Source organism: Bombyx mandarina, chromosome 17 (assembly GCF_030267445.1).
Source record: "Bombyx mandarina strain Sakado chromosome 17, ASM3026744v2".
Classification (NCBI taxonomy): domain Eukaryota; kingdom Metazoa; phylum Arthropoda; class Insecta; order Lepidoptera; family Bombycidae; genus Bombyx; species Bombyx mandarina.
The window spans coordinates 3,012,480-3,028,740 of record NC_143223.1 but is presented as its reverse complement, the minus strand read 5'-3'; the positions used below and the strand labels follow the sequence as shown (position 1 = coordinate 3,028,740).

Below are 16,261 nucleotides of genomic sequence, written 5' to 3'. Positions count from 1 at the left end.
GCTAAGTTGTTATCGGAGCCCATAGACCATAATTTTTATGTTACTTCCTGCTTTAAAACATATCGTATAACGGTGGTCCTTTCCTTTAAACCAGGTTTCATTATTGTTTCGCGGCAGAAATACCCCCAATTATGATACCTACCTGTGCCAACCAATAAAACTCCTGATTAATTAATTTTGTTTCGCTATAAATATTTTTGCATAATGCGCTATTTTGAAGATCTATTCATGGTACAATGATAATAACATAATATCATTACTATGACCCAATAAATGTATCATAGGGAAACAAAAAACAATTAAGTTTTAGTTCGAATTGCTATTAAATAATTTTGGTGTTTTAAGTCAGTTCTTCTTTTCTTCACCTTATCCTACTAGGTGGGGTCGGCCCAGCTAATTTTTCTCATCCATTCTCTTCTATCGGCCGTCAGCTCAACACTCACTCCTCTCTCTCTCTCATATCGTTATTCACACACTCCATCCATGTCTTCTTCGGTCAACCTCTTCCTCCTCTACCTTGCATTACCATTTCCATACATCTCCTAGTAACATCCATCTTCTCTCTCTCATTTTTGAAGTTCATTAATTAATGTATAATAATCTAATTAATTCATCACGCACATTTATATGTAGCTATATATATATATGGTTAAATGTTTTCCTCGTACATCATTATCAAAAGCATTGTTTGAACAATGGCTTAATTAATTGTAAATTATTCAAATTGTGTAAACAATATTATTGATTTTTGTTTGATTATAATTTGAAATAGTACGCGATACTGATGCAATAAGAACAAGCCTTTTATTGTTTTTAAAAAGCTTCAAAAGGATAATCAATTAATCTCTAAAGACCTTTTTTTCTCCTTATTAAGCTGATGGTTTTTTTATGATTGAAGGATTACTGGTGGCCCTGAGGCCTTTACAGTTTCACCAGGACAGGTGGGCGAGAAAGCCGTAGGTCTGGAGAGACCATTTCAGCGTAAACTTAACAAGTAGGTGAGCTCACGGGGCTCAAACATGACGTCGTTGTTAACACTGACTCTAGCAAGAGCAGTGCTTCGCAGAATCTACCACCGGATCGGAAACGCGATCCACTGAGAAGATCCGGCGACAAACTCAGTGGGTTGGTACCTACCTACATTTAAAAATCGGCAGTTATCTTCAGACCTCGACGTTCGGTTTTATAATGAGGAAAGACGAAGAGGAAGCAGAACAAAATATATGTTTTTAACTTTTAGGCACCTGCGTTTGTTTGGGCTTATTACAAGTCTCTGTAAATAGCTTTACTTATAACAATTTTATAACATTAAAAAATCAGTGCACTGTTTATCTGATATTCGAAAGGCTTAATATCGCGTGTAACATTGTAATTACGCATCATTAAATCTCGTTCAAACGAAATGTGAGAGATTAAATAAACCATGTTGCCCCCTCCCACGACCGTTCTTGTTGAAACTTCATAGATTCGTTTGTAAACAATTCATTCAAGTGATATAATTTATATAATATTCTCATAATATTTCATAATCGATGTCTTAGAAATCAACTGTAGCCGATGTTAGTGATCATCGATAAAAATAATTTTAGTTGTGATTCTTGACGATTGTTTCTGTTATTGTTAATTATTCATTTAAAAAAAAAAAAAAACTATTTTTATAACACATATAAGTGAAGAATAGGGATGCCAAATTTTTTTCAGCCTATAAGGGGCAAATGCTTAAATAGGCAAAAAAATGCGGGAATTTAGTTTTTTACCCGGGAAAAAAAAGTACCAAAAATATATAATAACATTCTTTATTTATTTATTTTGATCTTTCTCCGAGGAGCAAGTCAGTTTTCACATATTTTTATCGGTTTTAACATATTTATAAAAATCAATACAATTATAATCGTACGTTTCGAATACGGTACAGAGTCAGTCTCGCCGGAACATTTTAAACTAAGCCTAAAATACGGGACGTGGCGGGAAATACGGGATGTCTGGCAACCCTAGTTAAGAAGGTCCTAGAGAGCTTAATATGGAACGTATCGTAAAAATACTATAACTAAATAAATCACGGATTACAGGAAAATATAATGAGTTTTAGCTCAGCAAACAGTGTTCTTGTCTAAATATTTTATTTTAAAGCTTCCTCGACTAATGTACGTGTCGGTAAATTGATTAGAACGTGCATTAATGTACGATGTGTACCTTATATTTTAATTATTCCATTCAAGTGTGAGACACCGAGTGCTGGTTCTTAGAAATCGAAGGCCTTGCAAATGTATGTACATAATATGTATGTATGTATTCCAACGGGAAGCGAGACGTCGTTCTGTTGAACTCGAAGACGCGTTGACGCTGCGTAGATTTATACTCATACAAATCTTATACCTTTAAACGAGTAATTCTTGTATATATATAATCTGAATCTCGGAAACAGCTCCAACAATTTTCATAAAATTCATTATACAGGGCATTTCGGGGCGATAAATCGATCTAGCTATGATTTATTTTCAGAAAATGTTCTTTTATTTGTGTTTTCAATAATCAACTCTTCCCGACATCTATTGGCGAATAATAATACTATTTTTCTTAATTGAGGGCAACTAACCGCTTTAAAGACACAACAAGATGGCGTGATCAAAAAAAAACCGAGTAAAGCTCCGTCATCATCTATTGATATTTAAAAGTGTTCAAGTATTTAAATGTGATAACCATCTTGTTCCTGCTAATTAATGCACATCGTGTGTTCGATTCGAATGTTGATAATCTTAATGTACAGGCATAAAGTATAAAATTCTTTATTGACGCGAAAATCCATAATAGTAGACTAACAATGGGAATTATTTTACCCTCAACAGCCCACTGAGTTTCTCGCCGGATCTTCTCATTGGGTCGCGTTTCCGATCCGGTGGTAGATTTTTTTTTTATTGCCCTTGTAGGCAGACGAGCATATGGCCCACCTGATGGTGAGTGGTTACCGTCGCCCATGGACTTCAGCAATGCCAGGGGCAAAGCCAAGCCGCTGCCTACCGCTTAATACTCTCCACAAGCCTCGTATGAAGAAGGACATGTCATAGCGCTCGGGAAACACCGTGGAGGGGAGCTCATTCCATAGCCGGATGGTACGTGGCAAAAAAGATCTCTGGAAACGCACTGTGGATGACCGCAGTGGCTCCAGGTAGTATGGATGAACTCTACTCCGGTGGCGGGCGGTGCGATGGTAAAAACGAGATGTCGGTATCATCTCGAAGAATTCCTCAGAGCACTCCCCATGGAACATACGGTACAAAATACAGAGGGAACCGAAGTCCCTCCGCAGACCCAGAGGTTCCAAACGATCCGTGAGAATGGGATTATCGACAATCCGAACGGCCCTCCTCTGTATGGATGGATTCTGCGAAGCACGGCTCTTGCTAGGGTTCGTGTTAGCAACTTCGTCAGGTTTGAGCCTCGTGAGCTCACCTACTAGAAGGTTACGCTGATATAGCCTCTCAAGGCTCTCAGCTAGGTAGAAAAAAAAGGGAATTAAGTGAAATAGACTGGTCTTTAATATTTAGATATTATGTTTTAACAACACTATCTTTAAAATAATCGAAAGATTCTGTCGTTTTTTAAACATGTCATTACATTGTGATGTCATTGTAGAGTGGCCAATGAAGTAAGCTACCATAAGCGCCTACCTTGTGGTTTCAATCGGCTTTGACTAATTTATGAAGTTTGGCCAGATTGGTTAAAAAGTTTGACCAAACCGTTTGGCTGCAATTTTAGAGATTATTCTTTATTATTAACAAAATTTATTATTAAATTTTAGACATTATAATTAACGAAATACGAAACTTATCGTGAATAGGCAATTGATACTACCAAATTTAAAAGTAGGGATTTAAAGGGGGGAACATTTTGAAAAAGAGGGGAAATTCGTTCCCTTTTGTTTTGATCGATGTATTTTAAATATATATTGACATTATTTTAAACGCACACTGATTACTGGTGGTAGGACCTCTTGTGAGTCCGCGCGGGTAGGTACCACCACCCTGCCTATTTCTGCCGTGAAGCAGTAATGCGTTTCGGTTTGAAGGGTAGGGCAGCCGTTGTAACTATACTGAGATCTTAGAACTTATATCTCAAGGTGGGTGGCGCATTTACGTTGTAGATGTCCATGGGCTCCAGTAACCACTTAACACCAGGTGGGCTGTGAGCTCGTCCACCCATCTAAGCAATAAAAAAAAACACTTTTGTCTCGATAAATAAAAGTTAGGCGAGAGCGTGGTCAGGTTTTTTTTTTACATTGAATTCAGCAGGTGCAGTGCGTTAGTAGTCCGGAATGTCTTGTTTGCAATCGCGATCGCAGACTAGTTTTAAACTCGGATAACAATGTTGTTAAAAAAACAATCTTGATCAACGTCAATATGAATATACATACAACGTGTGTACAATAATAGATGCGAATATGCATAAGTATGCATCTAAAAACTTGGGTGCCGAGCGCTATTGAAATGGTGTTAGGTTATAAACGTTACCCAATCAGTATTAATGAAACGTTCCGTACATGGTTCGGTATTTAATAGCGAATGAAGATTCATAATATTCCCATGCCTCCAGAAGTGATGCTTGCGAATCAAGTTTTTTTTCTTTCTTTTTCTTAAATGGTTACTGCGGTAATTCAAAAGCGTATCTAACATTTTATTTCATGATGCTATGTAGTTCTTGCGCCTTTTTGATAACGTTCGCGTTCCGATAATCTACTCGAATATTATTCAATGGCTGAAGTAGTTGGATATACGACTTTAGCCCTTTGGATTAAGTCGCATTGATCAAGCACAGGAGTATACTCCCAACAATATTCAACTAATAAAATAAATTTATAACTTAGTCATTTCCAACTGAAAAATATTTTCTGTGATATTCAGAGCGATAATTGGATAAAGTAGTAAATCTGATAAATTTATCCGTTTTAACACAAGATTGAGTCTAGACTTATCGATCGAGGCGATTTCAAATGCGAAACCTTGAAATGCTCTAATGTAATGTAAAAATGAGCTTGATTTTTGTGCCTTTGTACGTTTCACATTATGGAAAAATTACTAATTTAACGTAGGCGTCACCCTGTCACCTTTCTATTGAAATGTAAAAATATTTCCATATTCCAATATTTTTTGCTTCATTACGCATATTTTTTTCTAAAGAAGAATCTCGAAACCCACGTGCTCGAATTTTGTAGGCGGATTCATTTAATTTAGCATTCTCGTATTCGAGGAAAACTATCAATCTGAAAGATTTCGAAGAAATAAAGCCGTAAAAAGGATGGAGCGGCGATAACGACGCTGTATTTAGGGCTCTGGTTGGTCGCAAAACGTGATATGTACAGAAATAAGTATAAACTCGTATGTAAACCTTTGTGGAACGGTATTATCTCGTGTTCGTGTTTGCATGGGTACCAGATGGCACATAACAGAAGCCTATCGAAATATAGGTACGTGTCGATATATCGACTGTGTCTACTCAGGGATCGCAACCTCAGGGACGTCTTAAATTAGGCTGGGCCCTTGGGCACACAAGAATTTGAGGCCCTTTTGGAAAGCGAATTATAATAACATTTTTTTACTGAGTATGACAATTTATTATAGGTAATCAAATACAGTATGATATCATATGTCATTAATGATATTAGAATGCTGCTGGTTTTTAGATGCGTTCGGAAATATTATAATTATTAATTAGTACAGTAGGAATAGGCGCAGTCATCGATATAATGGCGTAGTATATGCCTTGTAAATAAATACCTTCTGATAAGATTACTGATTTGTAAAAAAAGTGTAATGCACCCGACAAAAATGTTTTGAGAATAAATGGGTGAGAGAAATTGTCGGTCCTTAGGGGCCCCCTGAGAATGGGGGCTCTGGGCACGGGCCCCGTGTGCCCTTATGGTAAAGACGGTATTGCGCAACCTGCTAGCAACGTATTCGTACGGGGATCTAATGTACTCGTGAAATAATTAGCGTTAGTTAGCACAATATTCAAATCTAATGACACTTCAGTCGTCCGGGCATTTTAACCATTAATAACGACCGAGATAAGTTCATGTCTTTGACTAATTTTTTACTGGTGGTAGGACCTCTTGTGAGTCCGCGCGGGTAGGTACCACCGCCCTGCCTATTTCTGCCGTGAAGCAGTAATGCGTTTCGGTTTGAAGGGTGGAGCAGCCGTTGTAACTATACTGAGATCTTAGAACTTATATCTCAAGGGGGGTGGCGCATTTACGTTGTAAATGCCCATGGGCTCCAGTAACCACTTAACATTAGGTGGGCTGTGAGCTCGTCCACCCACCAGAGCAATAAAAATAATAATAATAATAAATGACAATAAATAACATATTTTTTTGATGTAAATATGCGATTATTAAGTATCACAAACATATTCGTACCACTTCATTCGCTTCTCAATTCAAATCTCAATCCCTCATTGTCACGCATGAGATGCGTGTGATACTACAGTAGATACATGGGTATCAATTTATTTTTCCTGTCGCGTCTTCCTGTTTTTTATACATCTGCCAATAACATTATGACGGATAAATTGATATAGCAGTAGGGCGTATTTGAGCCCGCACAATTAGGCGCCATTATCTTACCTAATTGCGCCTTCTTTACTTTGGCGTAGCTCCTTAGTAACAAAAAAAATGGACAGCCAATATTAAAATAGAAATTAAAGTCGGTAATTAGTGGAAGTTTGGTAATTTGTTTGTGTTATTCGAAGCATAATAGCATTTAATTAAAATTAGCTTCACCTACATAATTAGCTTTACTGGCGGTATGACGACGTTTAGTGAGTCCGCACGGGCAAGTACCACCACCCTGCCTATTTCTGCCGTGAAGCAGTAATGCGTTTCGGTTTGAAGGGTGGGGCAGCCGTTGTAATTATACTGAGATCTTAAAACTCATGTCTCGAGGTGGGCGTTGGCATTTACTTTGTAGATGTCTATGGGCTCCGGTAACTACTTGACAACAGGTGGGCTGTGAGCTCGTCCATCCAAATAGCAATAAATAATAAATAAAAAAGTAAAATGATTTTTAACTCCTATATTGATCGTATTACAGGTGTTTAGTGAATAATGTTATCTAACTAGCGTCACTGAAAATAATACAAAATCTATTTTCTATCTATTTGTTCGTTAGTCTCGCTAAAACTAGAGAACGGCTGGACCGTTTTGTCTAATGTAGGTCTTGAATTATTTGTGGAATTCCAGAGAAGGTTTTAAAGGTAGATAAACATGAAAATGCTCGGAATTAAATAAAAATAACAATTTTGTTTTTTTTTCGGACGAATTCCTTTTGTTTGTTTTAAGTTTATTTTATACAAAAGTTTAGGTCTTTTATTTCTCGATTGAGGCACTACGAAGTCTGCCGGGTCAGCTATATAGTAAATTATAAAAATAAGATTTACCGATTAATGTAAACTCATGATTTTTAAATGGATTAAACGGACTTCTACTAGTGGCTCTGCACGTACAGCACAATTATATTGTCTTATATTCTTTATAAGGGAGTCCTCAAGATCAGGCAGCGGGACTGGACTCTCTGCCCGGCAGTGTTAAAATTCATGAGTGACGGTGGCCACATTTTGTTCTAAAATGACTCCGTTTGTTTAGCAGTGAAGAGAAAGCTTCGCCGCTATCTCCTCCCGGCACCGGTGATGCTCACGCGGACCTCATGGCTGCGATCAGGAGCGCGGGCGGTGCTGGGAGAGCGAAGTTACGGCACTCGGTCGATTCTGAAGCACCCGAGGTAAGGATATCTTGAATCAAATGTTGAAAACATAATCTTAATATCTGGTTTAGTACTTGACCTTTCGATTGGCGGTCGTCGTGTCTGATTTTATCGAAATACAAAAATATTATTCCGTGGTCGACTAAAGTATTCGAATCATCGTGCAAAACGGTACGATAAATGATAGATAATTATACTGTTGTCACATCGTAATGTCAGTGTCAAATAAAAAACATAGTACATAATACATGAGGCAACGTTGAGTCGGTACACAATTATAAAAAAATACAACTTAAATCTAATACTCTCTCGAAGTATTTCTGCCATTTTTGTAACACGAATATTTGACCACAGATACTATAAGTCCATTTCAAGGAAATAGGCTTTAATTAAAAACAGTCAAGGATTTTATTTTACCACAACTAAATGAGGCACCGGGTCATTTGTTTTGAAATTATGCTTGCTCAATAGAGAACGTCTTAAAACTTGTCTATTGCTCGTGTCAATAACATGTGTAAACATGCCTTACGTTACTAAATGTAACTTTAAAAAAACTTGGCGGAACATTCTTAGTGTCGAACTTATGACCTCTTGTACGAGTAACCCTCAGACACAGCCCACTGAGTTTCTCGCCGGATCTTCTCAGTGGGTCGCATTTCCGATCCGGTGGTAGATTCTGCGAAGCACGGCTCTCGCTGGGGTTCGTGTTAGCAACGTCGTCAGGTTTGAGCCCCGTGAGTTCACCTACTAGTTAAGGTTACGCTGAAATAGCCTCTCAAGGCACTCAGCTAGGTAGGAAAAAAAATTAAAAAAATTAACGAGTATAGAACCAATGTTGAGGCCTACCGAAATACCTTTGAAATGATCATCAATATGCATACCTAAGTTTTCTTACTGGATGTAGGTCGTTTTGTCAGTGCGCACGGGTAGGTACCACTACGCTGTCTTATCCGACCGACGGGGCAACGCAAAGCCGCCGTCGCCGAAACATGTCTTGTCATATCCCCCGGATTCACTCTCGGTGCTCTTAGAACCCTCAAGCACCGGTCACCGTCCTCGTCGAATTCGTCGATCACGACGAAGAGTTCGACTAGTGAACTAACCCATAGACACAGCCCACCGAGTTTCTCGCTGGATGTTCTCAGTGGGTCGCGATTACGATCTGGTGGTAGATTCTGCGAAGCACTGCTCTTGCTAGAGTTAGTGTTAGCAAATTCTCTCAGGTTGAGCCCGTGAGCTCATCTACCCGTCCGGGCGTAGCTGAAATATTCCTCGTTACCAGAGAATAGTTAGGGGAATAAAAACTAGGCTGCCAATTTCTGCTGCGAATCAGTGACGCGTCCCAGTTTGAAGGGTACGGCTGTCTCGTTAAATTATAAAATTGAGGCTTATACCTCATGCTTCAAATTTGGGAGGCGGCATTCATCTTGTGATGTTTATTGGCACCATTTAACGTCAAATGGGCCGAAAGCTCCATCACCCATAAATAAAATACAATAAAATAACTAAATGTTCAAAACAGAAATGAAATAGGTCAGACGATGGAACTAAATTAGCATTGCTAACCCATCCAGGCTCATCGCTCCATAGAATAATGAAATTACAGTAATTACATTCTATTGTCCGGGCTACGGTTTTTGTTCTACGATATCGTATCGTACTTCCCAGCTCTTCGCGGAATCATATGAAATTCAATCGTTTTTGAACTTAGTTTTTATTGTTTTGTTTTTAAGACCATACAACCACATGTTTTATATGGATGTGATTTCCTGTAAAATAGCGTGTTGTTCTCGTTATAGAATCCAGATTTAATGAATACACACAATTATTATCATTTCGAGGAAACGCATGGTTCTTAGTCGGGCGTGAAAGCTTATTAAAACAATCTATTGTGATTTGAATAATTCGAATACTCAAAAAAAAGTATATATATAATTCGATGCTTGAAAGGCAAAAGTGACTAAGCGACAATAACTGCTTTGTACATAAATTATAGGCAATTACCATATTCGATGCGCAAAAAAATATATTTCTAGATCTATTAAAATCATTTCAATCCTACAGCTACTAGCTAGATTCTACTACAGCTAGATTCGTTAAAATAAATTTTGTTTTCTGGTATTTCAACTTTAAATTAGTCTACTATAAAGTTCACGCATTGTCGCTTAGTCACGTTTGCCTTTCAAGCGTCGATATATAACCGTAACTGGATAGACGTAGCACAGGATAGAGACGCTTGGGCATCTTTGGAGGAGGCCCTTACCCGATCCGGGGTTCTTGCTAACTAAATTTTACTGATTCATTACAAAACATTTTTACATCCTAAATACTAATACATACATTTATATTTATTATATATTTTTTTAAACTTTGTAAAGCAAGAAATAAATGGCTTATTATTATTATTATATAACCGTTCGTTAGTTTTATTAAAAACACGTTTAGTGTCATCGTAAATTCCTCGTAACTTTCTCCGTGACGCATGTGCGTAAACAAATCAAACTTCTAAGGATATTTTTAAAATCGATTGTAAATAGAATCGACGCCAACACGAACCGAGCCCGGCCTTATCGTCGTCACATGTCGGGAGTTCTCAATAATAATAATAAAAAAAAAAACCGTGCGCGCTTAGAGAGAAATGGGTGAAACCGGTTCTCGCGGTAATAACTAAGTGAATCTTCGTATCCCTCGAGCTGGATTTACATGTAAATCTCACTTTACAATGATGGTTTCGTTGTCAATTGAACTTTTTACTAGTAGTGCCCTGGTAGTCGAAATTCGGCTGTAACTAATGGAAATTATAAGTTTGTACACTATTATGATTCTATTGTCAAAGACTATTAAATACTCTTTCATTTCAGATTTCGTCAAAACTACACTTTAGACGAATATTAGTAAAGAGAAAACAATATTTAATCTATTCTCAATTTGACAGACTATAACTGACAGACTGCAAATAAACGTTTGACAATATAGTTTTCATACTTCAGTGCCATAAACAAATAGTATGCATGCGTGTGTGTATCAAATACATGGTAGTGTGTGTAATGTTTTCTTTATTGATTAACTGTATCTTGTATGCATTATTTATAAAAAATATTAGCATTGTACATTTCTTCTCTATATTCTCTATAAGTGTGGAAAATTTCATATTCCCCAATCCGCGCAATTTTCGTAAAAAGGGATTTTTTTTTTTTTTTGTCAGGAGGAAATCGCCGGACTTCCGCCCTCCACTGGGGATGGAGGGCGGGGCATGTCAGAGTCGAACTGACTAAAACCTCCTATCGCTCAACAACCAACGTCCAAACCTCGCATGAGACAGAACTCATGAAGAGGCAGAGGGGGGAAAGTGAAGCGTTTAGTGCGGAGCACATCTCTCCCATCACCCTCCCCCTCGGGACGCCGGACCGGCGGTCGTCGGCGCCACGACCACCAGCCCTCTCGGTCGGCAGGCTATCCGAAGCCCGCCTAGATGGCGCCGGTTAGAGTGAGCTATCCTACGGAATACCCCGCTGGACCAGAACCAGCGTGAGTCGAGGATAGCCGGCCTTCCATCACCCGGATGCTCTTGCGTAAAACGCGTGCAGAGCAGCTTGCACGTCGTCTTCTTAGGCCCCCTTCGCCGGTCCCCAGACCGACATGTGAGGGGGACCCGAAACACTTAGAGGGCCAGGGCTTGGGCGAGATCCGCCTCCCTGGCCCCCGCTCGACGGCGGCGGGATTGTGCGTCTCTCACGCGCCCCGCCGCCTCCTTCTGCGAGATGGTGCACTCGCAGAAGTCGAGCATCGCCTTCCACGACTCGTCGTCGCCGAGCATCGATGCCACAACACTCGGCAACGACAAGTCGTTTCCTGTTTTTGCGACGAGGACACGGCGCCACCCCTCCCATGCGGGGCAGGCAACGAGCGTGTGCTCCGCCGTGTCCAAGTCGCAACCACAATGGTGGCACTCTGCCGTCGGCTCGGCTCCGATCCGGTGCAGGAACTCACCGAAGCAACCATGCCCAGTGAGCACCTGCGTGAGCCGGAAAGTGAGGCGTCCTCTGTCACGATTCACCCAATCCACAAGGACCGGGCGAATCGCCTCGACGGTCCTACGACGGCCGGAGGATCAGCCAGCCGTCTGGACCATGATTCCAGCACGGGTAAAAAAAAAAAAAAAAAAGGATACAAAGTTTTTGCTTCACGTAATAATATAGATAATAAAAAACGGCGCTATCATTTGTTTTGTAACTGAGTATGAGCTCACTTACACTTATCGTGTTAAAAATAGATTATAATATGAGTGTACTGGAAACGGGAGTTCACTTTTTGTTCGATCTTAAATATTGTGGGGTTTTTTTTTTTTTCGTTTTAATGCAGCAGCAGTTTTTCGTCATGAGTTTCTTTGAAATTTCGTACTGAGATAAAACGTGCTGAACCACGATGTTGTTCAATTGATAACCTCGGGCGGTCGTTAAACGTTTTCCAAGAGTTTTTTAAACGAATACGTCACATCGAATGGTGGATGATAATGAAAGAGATTGTCGCCGTTCGAGCGTGTTACGAGACGAGCATTTGTGTAATGTGTATTGTATTGTATGATTTACGAAGGCCCGTGTTAAATTGAATATGCCATTTCGAAAAGGGCACATGTCGCATATTTTGTCAAATACGTTTTTTTCATAATATACATGTAGTTTTGAGGCTTATCTACACTCATTTTATAATAATTTCAGTAATTTTCAATTGTAAAATATATTTCAAAAGTTAATATTTTAAATTTTACACTGCTTTAGATAATAATCAGTTTTTTTTCATTTCCTGAACATTTTACATTTTCAGAGATGTGCCCTTTTCGAAATTGCATATTCAATTTGCTTAGTCATTTCGCTGTGTGGCGTTTCCACGGCGTCCGCAAAAAGCAAGGTTCTTCACTCGACCCGTTTGCTTATTCGTATGTTCGTTATTTTCTTAGAATTTATCGATCCGAATCGAATGCGGTTCTTCAATGCAGCTCAGGAAGCATTACGTGTGCTCTGTGCATTATTTTTTTCTGTTTGTTGCGAATCTATAATATATAATTGCGCAACACGCACCAATCAATCGTGGATTTACCGGGAAACGCGAAAGGCTCTTTTGAGTCGAGCAATCTCGACTTAAAGTACATTCACGTATTGATATTCCTTTGTGTCCGGGGAACTTTTCACTTGTAACTGCTCACCTCTAAGAAGCTCTCATGTGAACGCACATAATTGCATGCAGACGGACGCTTCACAGAAGCGATAATTGTGTTCTGTAACGTTCTAAGAAATGCTATTAATTTAGCAGATGATAACCTAATGATAAAACTATCAGGCCCGACCATTATGTTACTTGGGCCACGTGCCTTAATGTCTACGTGTTGTTTATAGTTTATTTTTTTTTGTCTATTCCGAACATTCGAAAAGTGTATTTATTATTTATGATTTTGACGATTTCACATCATAATTCGCTCAGAACGATTATTTTGTTTCTTCGAAATGTAATTTCATGTTAGGCATACATTTTCTCGGTAATAGTAAATGAGAATTCTATCTGATACGATACTAGTTTTACGTTAATTACTTGTCACGTTTGAACTACAGCTGCGAGCTGTAAATTAATATTCAAATTCTGGTTTTAATAGCATGGGTCGTTAAGTATGTTTCGATTCGATTCGATTACTTTTTTCTGAGAAACGGTTTCGTATAATATCTCCTTATCTTTGAATAAAATCTTGAAATAACTTATTTAGAATATGTTTACTCAGAAAACAACTTTTAAAAACTTTCTTTCCTGTATTTATTTATTGATTAACTAGCTGACCCGGCAGACTTCGTAGTGCCTCAATCGATAAATAGAATACTTTTGTTAAAAATAAACTTAAAACAAACAAAAGGAATCCGCCCGACGGGGGACACATCAAAGGAAAAACAAAATTGTTATTTTTATATAATTCCGAGCATTTTCATATTTATCTACATTTTAAACCTTCTCTGGACATCCACCAAAAAATCAAGACCAAAATTAGCCAAATCGGTCCAACCGTTCTCGAGTTTTAGCGAGACTAACAAACAGCAATTCAGTTTTATATATATAGATTTCTGTAATTCAATAGTTTGTTTTTAATAAATTTTCTAGTCACACACACATATATTATATATTTATTTATTAATCTGTTCATTTTTAATGGAATTAGTAGCAGTAATCCGAGAAGGCGCGGTCGCACACTTCATGCTTTCTGAAAAGCCAATCATTTACCTCACACTCCTATGTATTCACGTGTTCACGGGCAACGTAATGATTCAAAAAACAAAACATGCAAGTTTCACGTCATTATCAATGTCAATACCTAACTATTTGTTAATACGCTTTTAATTAAAGTTCAGTTTTCAAACACGATTTCCCCGAAGCCATATCGAGTCCGAGTGTTACGTTAAACTCAGTAATTAAATTCAAATCTGTGGGTTTTTTGACGTTACGCTTTACGGAATTTAGTGTTGATAATTTTATTTTACGATCAGAAAATTATCCCTCTGGCCTTAAGCAATTAGAATAATTAGAGACGAACTTAAAAAAATTGAAATCTTGACATCGTTTACCAAGTTATAACCGCCAACGGATACGTCACGGACAATATTACCGTCTTAACAAATAAGGAGGTTTTAACAAGGTCTTATCAAATAAACCGGTCACCGTCCTCGTCGAACCCGTCGTTTGCGACGAAGGGCTCGACGAGCGAACTAACCCATAGACACAGCCCACTGAGTTTCTCGCCGGATCTTCTCAGCGGGTCGCGATTCCGATCCGGTAGTAGATTCATTCGCGAAGCAGCTACTCTTGAACTGTTAGGTCTCCTTCGGAGGCGCTCGGGTAGCTGTTAGCAAATCCCACCCCTCCTGGCTGAGCCTTTGCTCGCCCACCTGTCCTGGTGAAACTGGAAAGGCCTCCGGGCCACCAGTAATCCTTCAATCATAAAAAAAAAACCTTACAATTTTTAAATCAGCCGTAAGAGCAGCATTATTAAAACATTATTCGATGCAAAGCCACAATTTTGTTGTAGTTTTAAAATACAACACGGCTGTATAAATTATTTATAGCCAATGGCAATAAAAACGTAATTGACCGCATACAGATTCATACATTAATTTCAAGCTAAGCTCTCGTGTCTGCGTTTTTGTGTATATCCCTCATCTATGTTTATTAGTGTTTTGAATGTCGTCGATGTCATTTCTTATTTTTTTGTCAATATCAATAGATTTCTAATCGAAAAAAGGATATGTACTTTAAAAAGCTACACTTCCTCTTCGTTTATTATAAGCAAATACACTGTTTAGGAGTTGTATATATGACGTAGGTGTTTTTGGAAAAGGTCAGTCTTTATGCGAGAAACACTATGTTGAAGCTTATAGTTTCTTTTGCGTAAACGTTTGAGCTAGTTCTTAGGCCACCTGCTGTGAAAACATTCAGATGTCCACGTCCATCCTTCAAATGGGAACGCATTATCGCTTCACGGCAGATTTAGGCGCTATATGATGGTAACCATCCGTGCGAGCTTACGATACGCAAATTAATTTATATTGCCAAACCATCGTTATTTTAACAATAAAGTTTTTTTTTTCGTTTTTCATGTATTCAAATAGAAGTTTACGTTTTGAATGTTTGCCAGCTGGCGCCTATCTTATCGCCCTGATAATTTCTCCGTACTTATTTATTTTAAGATCGTATGGGCTCAAATCGTGTTGATTCGTTTCAATGTTGTATTATAAATATTTCAATGTAATAACTTGTTCTTCGATCAGATATGAGCATATTGGAAAAAATAAAAAATGTGTGCAATTCACACGTGGTAGAAGTGAAACCTTCCAAAATTAAAATACAATTATTCTAAACGTCTTAAGTATATGTAAAATTTTGTCATTAGTAAATAATTGTAAGGTAGCGCCCTCTGTGAATTGATATTTTAATTTCACGTATAATCCTAAATTAACAAGAGCTTTCATACACACGTTAGTATTAAAAAATCTCACAGATGGCGCTGTATTAAATAGTATGTATATTTCTGTCTCATTCTTTGCTGGCTTCATCCTACACATTTTTGTATTTGTGTCTCTTACCTGTCGTTTTTTCCGTTGCATCCGGTTTGAAATCACGATTCTAAAGAAGTTTTCACTTCAAAAAAATATTGTGTTCCGTGTCCCTATATGTAATCAGGGTGAAGGTATAGGTCGTTAGCGAAACGGTGGGCCGATGCGTCCCTAAGTTAGAACCCCCTGAGCTCACCTACTCGCCCGGTTACCCCAACACAACCCTACAGCTTAGGTACGAAAGAAACGACATGGTGAAGAAACAGACTATTATTCCATTAGTTGGTCGTAGTGGCCTAAAGGATAAGACGTCCGGTGCATTCGTGTTTAGTGATGCAACAGTGTTCGAATCCCGCAGGCGGGTACCAATTTTTCTAATGAAATACGTATTTGCCAAATGTTCACGATAGACTTCCGCGG

At 38.5% G+C, this 16,261-nt stretch overlaps 1 protein-coding gene across 2 annotated transcripts in view; it reads left to right on the top strand.

The window, feature by feature from the left end:
• Positions 1–16,261, top strand: part of LOC114241288 (WASH complex subunit 1) — a 56,941-nt gene that overhangs the window by 22,216 nt on the left and 18,464 nt on the right. Inside the window, exon 4 of one of the 2 annotated variants that reach the window (XM_028172067.2) lies at positions 7,640–7,772. In XM_028172067.2, coding sequence (XP_028027868.2) covers positions 7,640–7,772 — 133 coding nt within the window. Of the gene's footprint in view, positions 1–7,636; positions 7,773–16,261 lie in introns of both variants that reach the window. The other variant, XM_089734293.1, reaches the window with a different exon arrangement.